Source organism: Macrobrachium nipponense, chromosome 8 (assembly GCF_015104395.2).
Source record: "Macrobrachium nipponense isolate FS-2020 chromosome 8, ASM1510439v2, whole genome shotgun sequence".
Taxonomy (NCBI): domain Eukaryota; kingdom Metazoa; phylum Arthropoda; class Malacostraca; order Decapoda; family Palaemonidae; genus Macrobrachium; species Macrobrachium nipponense.
In genome coordinates, this window is record NC_087203.1 from 109,903,309 (window position 1) to 109,914,714 (window position 11,406).

Sequence of the window (11,406 nt, forward strand, 5' to 3'; positions counted from 1 at the left end):
TCAGCGCGCGCGCGTGCTCGTATGTACATGTGAGAGTGCGTGTGTATCTTGCAGCGGGTAGCTTAACCACCTGCCCCCAAGGCATACTGATGATTTATATAATCTCTCTCTCTCTCTCTCTCTCTCTCTCTCTCTCATGCTTTGAATAGCTAAGGAGACATGTTCTTCCAGTCAAGCTCCGTTTTGGCTTAAAACTTTTTTCTTTTTTTCTCTTTTTTTTCTCTCTCTCCAAGCTGCGTTAGTCTAGATAAATCTTGTAACAAGAAGACTTTCCTGCTGTAGGTTCTTCGCTATGATTTTTTTTTACTGATTTACGTGCGTGTCGTAAAGACACACACTCACACACACAAATATATACATATAGAGGTGTTGATCTTCAGCTTACTAAGCTGGTTTTGACCCACACAAGTTGACTGATAGGCAGGGAAGATGTTTCATTGCTGATGTGACAAGAGGCGACACGGATGTTACAGACCGGGATGAGGCACCCAGTATAAAACTCTACTTAAAAAGGGAGATAATTGTGTATTTTGTGATGAAAAAATGATCCATATTTGGTACACTTACAACCGAACGTATCCCAAAAAAGTGGCTTATGCAACCGTGGCCGCTATTATTACAAAAACAGTCAGGGGCAGCTGTATATTCTGATCAGTTTTTGCATTAGTCATAGGTAGATTTAATGCAGTACTGAAGATGAGGACATCGTTTGTTAATTTTTTATTTTACTGCACTACTGTTTCCATGAAACAGGCAATTTATTGAGATTTCTAGATTTCAGTTATTTACAGGTTTGAGGCCTTGACCGGTATAAAACGTGTCCGCAGAATGATCCCTGTCTCTTATTTCACATTTTTTTATGATCCAGATTTCAAATTTGGAAATTTAGGAAAGATTTCTTTTGTCTCGCGATCAACTCTTGCAACTCGTCCACTAGAACCAGTCCTACCCCATCGGAGATGAAAGATGACGAACTGTAGCAGAAAGTTGCAGATGGACATGAATACTTACAAGTAACCTTTCGATACTCCACACCTCGTGTTTTGTTTAAGGGTACAATCACCATCTGACCAACTAAACCTTGTTTTTATAGGTACCTTGATTTTCTTCGCCCGTTAAAACATCATACGCACACCATGTAAATATCCAAATTGTCTGTTTTTGTATTTACATTGTTAACGGTTCCGACCAGAATGTAAGTTAATATTTATTCCTTTTTTCACCCTTATTTTATTGTGCTATAGAAACCTAAAGGTACCACACATCATCGCATCCCTTCTCAACCTCTTGCTCTTGTGGCAGGTTTCAAAGACGCGTGCAAGGGTTCCCAGTGCCCACCTTTGACCTGAGCAAAGAAGATATCTTTGGTACCTTTGACCTGACCAAAGAAGACATCTTTGGTTTGCAAGGCCTGGGACATTTGTTCATTAGTCGAAGTGACGTGTAACATGAGATACTCACGATTCACTGTTGATACAATCAAATCCTTTTATAGATCAGGCAACCTCTGATCTTCCTACCATCCATTGAAGCAGCGCAGATAGATGGATAGTCTGTGAGGCCAACAGAACTATCATCTTTATTGCAAGTGTTCATTTTCTCATGGGGTTGTCAGTAGCTGTGAGGAATACACCGTTATAGTGTTCTAGACATTAAAGTTTCCTGCCTTCGTGATCGTTGATAGGTTGCGTCCTTTGGAATTCAGCCATATTTCTCGGGTGAAGTAGAATCCGCCTATTTTATTATGTATGATCCTTCACATGGACCCACTAGCCTAGCTCCATGAGGTCATCAAGGTATGCAGAGAAAGAGGCTTCTGGCAGTGACTGTAGCAAGACGCGCATGAGTAGGTCTAACGCGTGTAAAATATACCAGTACTACAGGGTGTCCATAAAGTCCCAGTACCATTACAAGTAGTTATTGCTTTTAATGGTACTGGGACATTATGGACACCCTGTATAACTGTGGGGTGGTCCTGCTATCAGGCTGCGTCAAGCTTCAAACTCCAGTGAAGGCTCTGTTAGGGAGCAACGGTAGTTATAATCTCTTTAGAGCTGAACAATCTTGAGCTGCTGTTGTCATTTGGTTGGGTTTCATGCCATTAGTTCCCCATTGTTTTCGGTGCCTTCATCTCAATATGCAGCCCACCTAACATGAAGACTGGCCTGTCTTCAACTCAGTTCCTTGTTGGATGAATGGGTTGCGTGCTCGCCTACCGATTTGGTGGCCCAAGTTCGCGCCCCTCTCTGCCAACGTGGCATCAGAGGAATTTATTTCTGGTGATTAGAAATACATTTCTCGATATACTGTGGTTCGGATCCTACGATAAGCTGCGGGGTCCCGTTGCTAGGTGACCAATTGGTTCCTAGCCTCGTAAAAATATCTTATCCTTCGGGCTCAGTGGTCTGGTTAAACTAAGATATACTTATGATTCGGATGTTCCACAGCCTTGCTGGTAACATCATATGAATGCTCGAAGGTGGCCCAAGAAATATTTAAAGTTTCATCTAAAATAGTTTTGGTTTATTCATTCTACCATACATTGTCTAACCACTATTTTTTTTTTTTTTTTTTTTTTTTTTTTTTTTTTTTTGACAGGGAAGCAGAGATAGATTTGAGTTGTGTGTGTGTCTGAGAGAGAGAGAGAGAGAGAGAGAGAGAGAGAGAGAGAGAGAGAATATGTTTTAGTTCTGACTTAGGTTAAGATTACAATGCCAGTTTATTGTGTACAGTTTTCATTGTAGTAAATAAATAAAGTTGTCTCTTCAAACCCAGGATTTAAGTATGTCAGAACAACTTTAGTAAACTTACGCGTATTTGAAAGGTGTCTGTTTGATGGAATTCTTGAAGTGGTGAAGAAAAACTATCCTTAGCAGCAGCATATTGAAATTGACTTTCACCTGGGGAGTTTTTTTTTTTTAGGTAGAACCAGTAGAAACGAGAACACATCTGAATTAAAGTCGGCAGGTGAGCAACATATGGAGTCTGCATCAGGTTTGGAAGAACAAGTCTCTTGTTTTATATACATTCCTCTCCCGATCATCTCTGCTTTGTTTGATATTTTTATCGCTTCTCTTCACTAATTTGTGCTGCCTTTTGAAATCCTCCATCTTCGGCCATCTTCATATTCCGAGGACGTAATATCCGTGCAGTCCCGCCGTGCTCCCTCTTTGTTGGTTCATTTGGCGGACTTCGGAGAATACGCAAATGGTCCATCTTTCAGGAAACCGCCATTATTGAGAGAATCCGTAACTTCTTGACCCCCCCCTCCCCCCTCACTATAGCCCCCCTCCCTCTCCCACGGGCCACTACCCCAACGGAGAGGCCCGACGCTCTTCCCTTTCAAGTTCTTCTGGTCGAGATGATGGCAGCGGTTAAGTACCAGTGTTATTTAGCTCCCAGGCTTGATGATATCTTTCGCTTTCATTTGTACGTGCGTGTGTGTGTGTGTGTGTGAGAGAGAGAGAGAGAGAGAGAGAGAGAGAGAGAGAGAGAGAGAGAATGGTTAGGATATCTAAATCACGGTGCTTCTTAGAATGAATGAATTGTCGAAAACTATGATTATATTATTAATGATTTGTTGATAACCATGAATATGTAAGCGTGTGTGTGTGTGTGTGTGTGTGTGTGTGAGAGAGAGAGAGAGAGAGAATATAAGATATCTAAATCACGGTGCTTCTTAGTATGACGGAATTGTCGAAAACCGTGAATGTATTATAAATGATTTGTTGAAAACTACGAGTATATGTAATCTAAAAAAATAAATTACGTTGGCAAATGTTATTTCACAATTAGGAAATGAAGACATAATTAACAGATTAGCGAATCATCTCACTCTCTCTCGTTCGTTTGATATCCTAAATGATTGGTTCCCCTTTTGCCGTCGTTCAGATGATAAGCCAACAAAATGTTAAACTTTTCATCGACACTCATCTATGTAAAAGAATTTAAAAAATCTTTAGGGCATCACTTTAGGCCCTCCCGCCCCGCAAAAAAAAAAAAGTTATAATCCTTACCCAGGCAAATTTGGCTAAGTACGTGTGGCATGACTGCTGAAGATTAAAGACATGTAAAGTTGATGTAATGAAGCGTAATGATTGATGATTTGCATATGCAAACTTGTGTACATGAGAGAGGTAAAGTTAAATGCAACTTTTCAAAATCCACAAGAAATTTTCATTTACCAGTTCATGCACATTAGTTAGGAAATCTCTCATCGGAATCACTTTTACTGTAACAAAAAAAGTAAGGATTAGGTTATTATTGTTATAAGGAACTTTCGGATCATGTAAGAGCAACGGTGTCTTTATTTGGTACTCGACATCATGAAAAGCTTCCAGGAATTTATAAAAAAAATGTAGAAATAAAATAATTTTGAAAGTGATACCTTGTCTAAGAAGGCATTTGTCCATTCCTAAAGAAGAAAGAGGTACTTATATATTTTTAATATGTATATCCGTACATTTTTTGCGTGTTTCTGTTTCTCCTTAGAATATAATTCATCATATAAGTAATTTAATAATCGGGCAACAAGGTATTGGAAAGTGCAAATGGCTTTGGAACGTAACTATATCATGTTTAATTGGAGTTTAGATCTTGTGATAAGGAAGACGATGGATCTATTGACGACACATAAAAAAGTGAAATTCTCGAAAGGAAGAGAGAACATGAAGTGAATGATAAAATTTGAAGAGAAACAAATGAGCAGACGGAGTCCCGATTGGGGATTAGGCTTGGCCAGGCCCGAAAGGGATTCGGTTTATGGAGAAATAGAGAACAGAGATAATGAGAATAAATAACAGTCGTTAAACAATTAAAGGCTAGAAATGAATAGGTACACAAATCAGGTTGTGGATTCATACAACCACATGACAAGCGTGCAGCAGTATTTTTAGAGGAAACGGAAAGAAACGCTGGAAATGTGATGTAGAAAATAACGATGACGTACGTTATAATAATAAAAGCCATGAATTTTATGTCGATGGAATTAGAGAAATTAAAATACAAAACATTATCATCAGAAAGATGGGCGGATTGCGAGACAAACTGAGGCTTCAATTAATTAAGAATTTTGATCGACTCCATTGACCCATCCAAAAATTTCAGCCATATCCTCTTTCGTATGTTTGACAAAATCCTCACTTTTGTTACTTTGTAGCAACTTTCCAGTCCTTCAGATATTCACATCTTATGTTGCATTGACGTCAATATATCATGCATGCTATAATTACCGATAAAACAATGAGTGGCGCAGTAGATTGACTAGATATCGGAGACGTAGAATTATTTTTGAGAACTGAGTATCGTTAAAATATTTTTTTAATAACTCATACATACATACATAGCACTTTCTTCACCCTGCTAACCATACACCCTACGTCCTTCTTATGCTGCATATTGTCTTTTTGGTGAGAAATACAATAGTTAAAAAAATTTTACGGAGATCGCAGAAATTCATGCCAGTAACCGATTAAGCTGGCAAAGAAGACACGCATAATATTTGGAGCAATTGTCGGTAAACATTCTGGCCCTGGAATAATCAGAATAAGGATAAAAAAGGATAAATACACAGTTACAACTCGAACAAATCACCCTCACACACTTGAGAAGACGATCGTAGAAGACATTGCAGAGAGAAAAGTTGCTATGCCTGGTCTCCGGCTCTACTCAAATGCGGTTTCTTGTATGTAGAGCGGCTACGCCCGTCTCTCTCTCTCTCTCTCTCTCTCTCTCTCTCTCTCTCTCTCTCTCTCTCTCTCTTCTTGATCTGTACTTGTATTTGTGTACGCGTGTTTGTTTGAATAATGGCACCAGTTTTCAGGAAATGAATAACGTGCGGTACAGACAAGTTTAATATTACACACACACACACACACACACACACACATATATATATATATATATGTGTAGTGTATGTGTGTGTATAATATATAATTATATATATATATATATTATATAATATTATATATATAAAATATAAGATATAGATAATATATTATATATATATATATATAATAATAATGTATGTATGTATGTGTGTGTATGGTATGTGGTTGTAATATAATATATATATATATATATATATATATATATAGTTATATAAATAAATTATATATAATAATAAATATATATTATATAATATATATATATATATATATATGTATGGTTGTTGTTTGTGTGTATGTATATAATATATATATATATATATATAATATATATATATATATATACATATATATATCATATATATATAAATATATATATATATATATATATATAAATATATATAAATATGATAATTATAAATATATATATTTATATATATATATATATATGATATGCTTATACATATGTACATAAATATGTTGTGTGTTTGCGTGTTTTGTGCCAGTTGTGACATAGTGACTTATAAACAATTTGTTATTTATTTTATCTCTTGTTTGACTTTCAACTTGTCAAACATCCAAGTTTCTTTATAAGACGGTATCTGTAGCACATAACCTGCAGCAAGATTACGCCGACCCTACATTTGCATTCTTTAAACCTAATTTTTATTGTAAAGTTTTTTTAGGATTTATAAAAATAAGATATTAATGGTTAAGTAAGTAGTATAAGAAAGGCAATTATTTTCCTTTTATTTAATCGTACTTTCATATTATTTCCTATTTTTAGATTGGAAAATATTTGACCGAGTTTCATAAGCGGAAATACCTCAGTCATGATACCCGGATGCCAAGGTTCACTCTTGCCCTATGCTTTAGGAATTGAAATGCTTGAGTCTGTGAAAAGTATAATGGGTATTTTGTGCGAAAGAAACGGCCTGCAAAGAAGCACCATAGGTTCTTTTATTTACTTTTTAACGAATTATTGTCAGTGTCCTAAAATTCGAAGAAGTTGAAATTTATCGGTGATAATCATGATCATTATTTGAGGCAGGAATAAATTTAGTAATAGAGAAATATATTACTTTCATTGCTGACTATTTTGTGTAGTGATATTCATAATCACTTGTTGAGGCAGGGATAATTACCGAAGTGGCGCCATCTGTATGTAAGATCTCAAAACCTGTTGGAAATCTGACTTAAAATCTGACTTACAGCCTGATCCAACCACCCTAACTCTACAGCCCGAGTTGAACCACCTCACCCATAATAGCATTTCATGTTCTTTTCTTTTTTCTTTTTAATGGACATTGAATTGATTTCACTTGAAATTCTGAAGAACTGAATCCCACGTAATAATGATTTCGTCACAATAACACTAAAGAAAATTTTGCATTTCCATTCTGTCCCAATTTTGGTCGAAGTCCGTTGCTTTCAGGTAACTTAACTGTGAAAGACTGAAAATTAATTACTGATGAATTCCTGTCATCATAGAAGAAGAAAAATAATTTGAAAATTAATTAATGATAAATTAAATTATTCCTGTCACCACAGAAGGAAAAAAATAATTTAATGTTCGAAATTGCAAGTCAGAAAGAGAGAGAGAGAGAGAGAGAGAGAGAGAATTTCTGATGGTTTCATTATGAAATGTACTTTTTTTTTTTTTACACCGAATGGTTGAAAATCATCGGCTAAAATTCTTCACGTGCCTATCTATGGCTGTCCTTGTCAGAGGTTATGGTTTCTCAATTCTTTCTATTATATCTATAATTTTTTTTCTTTGGGGGGCATCGGACGGTTTTTGATTAAACAAAAAAAATTACGATTTTTTTTTTTTTAAAAAAATTGCCGTTAGCAGAGGTCCTCTCTTTTTATTTATAGAAATACTATTTACTATTTGTTATTTTGTTTAGAATTTATTATAACGTTTTGACATCCAGCAGATAAAAGATTGTGCTCTGGAATACTGTGAAATAATAATAGTAAAAAAATAAAATAATAAAAAAAAAATTGTGAGGCTATGACTCTGGTCTTCTCCGTCAGAATATCATTCTTTGCGCACTCAAATATTTATGAATGAATGAATAAATAAATAAATATATATATTGTATATATGTATGTATATATATTTATATAAATATTGATCTTCAATATTTAAATAATAGGTGTTAATTTCACTCAGTAAAAAAAATTTTCCATGTACAGAATGATAATCAATTTGGATATTTAAGGGCATTTTTAGCGGGCTATGTTGTTGATCACTAACCATACCCCCTGGCTAAGTGTCGAATTTTCATGATGGAGGAATTCGCTATTGGAATTTGGAAATATATATACCATTCTTCAATTTGCTTCAGTTTTAATTGACGTGATGAGAAAGTCGGAGAAAACCAGCAATTGTTAAAACTGGGAGTGGTGGTAAGTTAGCCATTGTCAGGTCGTGGCACCAGGTCGCGGAGAGGTCGTATCAGGTCGGCCGGGGGTCGGAAGTAGGGAAGGCTCCGCAAACCTTGAGCTGCTATAAAAGCAATATCTGAAGGTTTATTTCCCGTTAATATAAGTTTTCAAAGACGAATGACGATTTTATTCCAAATCCTTGGCGTTTGTCCCATTTCAGTGATGAAAAGCGTAGCAGTGGCAAGTTTTAAAACTTAGCAAATGAGTGCTAGGTGTGCCAAGCCCCGCCCACTCTGCCAGGCCCGGCCTGCCATTGGCTGGTAGAAGCGGCCATATTGATTCAGGGCTTGCGGCTCACTGGTGAAGAACGCCAAGGAGCCATCTCCTGCTATGTTGGCTCGCTCATGGCTCGCCCCGTCTCTCTCTCTCTCTCTCTCTCTCTCTCTCTCTCTCTCTCTCTCTCACTTTACATGTTCCCCCGATATCATCTCCGGAGATTCTCTGGCTCTTTTATTCTACTCTCTGGGTTCTGTTATCTGAAGTATCCTTTGTAAACAACAGCTTTTTTTTATCTATTTTTTGTTGCATCCTGACAGCTCTGACCCTTGAGTTGCCAACGCGTATTTTCCCTTAAATTTTGCTGTCAACGTTTGCAATCTGAAGTTGGATCTAAAAAATAAATTAAAACTTGGTAAGGATGAGAAGTTACTTGATTAAACCTCAGTATACTTTTGAGATATAAAACATTCAAGCTATCTTAGGTTAGCAAAACGTTAAAACTTTGTTCCTGATGCGAGAAAATGTCGAATGATGTTTTTTTTTATAGATAACTTCTGCCTTTCTAGACCCTTTTACCAGGAACCAGATATGAATACGTCTCGTACAAGGAGAATGACAGATTTGTGTTTTGCGTCAAGTTTCTTTATCTCAGGAGACAGACAGCTAGAGTGAGTTTTTTTTCTTTTCTCTCTCTCTCAGCCTCTGTCTCTCTACCTCTCTCTTTCTTTCTTTTCCCATCGCTTATTCCCAGATGCTTTAGTCAGCTGCGTCGCTTTCGTTCGTAAACAAAACATTATAGCTTTCGTATTTACGTAGAGTATATTCATACCCGCGAATGGTTTATGCTGTTTTTGAGCTGCATGAAATTACCCATAGGCAGGTTAAAATCCCAGAGAGAAAGAAGGGAATAAGGACAGAAGAAAAGGGGGACGTGAAAAGCGGTCCGTATGAACCCCATTGAAAAAGGCCCGTCCCAGGCGGAACGGGCGAAGAAGAAGAACTCCGCCGTGTGCGTGTGCGCGCCGCCGAATCGCGCGGCCCTAGCTACTCCCGGCTGGGCCCGGGTGCCAGGGTCCCGGGATGGGTCCCGGATCGCCTCCCGGGGACCCGGGTGGTACACGGGGACGGAGGAGGCACAGCACCACCAGCACCAGCAGGCAGCAGCCAGTCAGGCGGCGACGAGGATCAGCCAGTGAGTGCGAGGCGCGCGAGGATCGGCCAACGAGAGAGAGAGAGAGAGAGGGAGGGAGAGAGAGAGAGTGTGAGTGAGACTCTCTACCCACACCCACTGAGGCTCGGACGCACGCACACACTCACTCACTCACAGGCCAACCAACACAAGCGCCGCCGCCGCCATCTTGCCTGCCCGAGAAAGAGAGAGAGAGAGAGAGAGAGACGTACGGCCGGCCACCACTCTCCCCCAGCCTCCCTTGCAACTTGCAACTCCACCGCCCGTGCTCTCCTCCTCCTCCTCCTCCTCCTCCTCGGCCTGGCTCGGTGGTGCTGCTGCTCTCAGACACTTCTTCTCTATTACTACTCCTACCACCACCACCACCACTGCTCCTGCTACTGCTGCTGCTGCTGGTGGTGTGCTTCTGTGACGGCGTTTTATATACCTCGCAGTCGCTACTTTTATTGGATTACTTCTCCTCAAAGTGGACGCCGACAATTGGGTGTTTTTTTTTTCTTCGAAAGGTAAGGAACCGTATATGTATATATATATCAAGTGTGTTGGGAGTCGCGATGTTTTATGCCTTAGTGGTTTGTGGTTTGCTGAGGAGAACGCCTTCTACTTCTTCTTCTTCTTCTTCCACACCGACGCCTTTTATTATTGTAATAATATAAGCTGGTGATGTGATGTGCTGCTTTTCTTTGGACTGATTCCTTCTGAGGAAGGGAGCAAAAGGAAGACAGAAAACGGAATACTCCTCCTCATCTAATTGTACTTCGTCCACTTCGCCTTCACGTTCGTTAGGTCCAGTGACGTCACGAGGCGAAACCTCCCAAGTGTGAGAACTTACGTATATATACATATATATATAAGCACTGTGAAAAATGTTGTTGCAAGATGCCGATAGCCGTGCAAAAGAGACGCGTGTGACATAACCAGTGTTTGTTTGCCCCCATCGCTGTGTCGTGAGGACGAGTTTATGTGTGTGCGTTCAGTTTTTAACTGTTTCCTTGGAAGGCTGTCTCTTGCCATGCACGAGATTCGTCAGCCGTTCTCTTACTGAGTCTGTCTCTTTCCCTCTCACTCAACTCTTGCGGTTGTGGTCGGGGGAGTGAGAGAGAGAGAGGGGAAGGGGGTGGAATGAATGAATTTATCCTGACCCTTTGATGACCATGAGTGCTCATAAAATTCCAGAAGCATCGTGCCTCTTGTACTGGTCCTATAAACGCTGCCTCTTCACTGTTTTGACAGTAAATCATTTGTCCATCATCAAAGGGCCATATATTGGAGTTTATATCCAATTTTAAGTGCCAAGGTGATGGCTCGAATGGACACGTTTCTCCGACCAGGTGCTCTCTCTCTCTCTCTCTCTCTCTCTCTCTCTCTCTCTCTCTCTCTCTCTCTCTCCTGACAAAATGCATTGCACATGATTTTCCATAACGCGTGCCTGCGTCCGAAAACGATATATATATATTATATATATCTATATATATATATATATATACATATATATATATAGATATATATATATATTATATACGAAAGAACCTCCAACCTCGCCTCGTAACTTCCATTGCACTCTTTTTGTTTTTTTCATTTCTTTCTCCAAAAGTTTCTTTATTTACTGTTTTTTTTTTTTGGACAAGTGATTTACAGCACCTCAAGAAGTCCATAATA

The 11,406-nt window shown here is 38.6% G+C and overlaps 2 protein-coding genes across 3 annotated transcripts in view; both read left to right on the plus strand.

The window, feature by feature from the left end:
- The window catches only part of LOC135222958 (homeobox protein php-3-like), a 657,411-nt gene that overhangs the window by 364,942 nt on the left and 281,063 nt on the right, over nt 1-11,406 (plus strand). The window lies entirely within an intron of this gene.
- The window catches only part of LOC135223180 (uncharacterized), a 64,093-nt gene continuing 62,192 nt past the window's right edge, over nt 9,506-11,406 (plus strand). Inside the window, exons 1-2 of the mRNA XM_064261684.1 lie at nt 9,506-9,750; nt 9,886-10,155. Coding sequence (XP_064117754.1) covers nt 9,506-9,750; nt 9,886-10,155 — 515 coding nt within the window. The remainder of the gene's footprint in view (nt 9,751-9,885; nt 10,156-11,406) is intronic.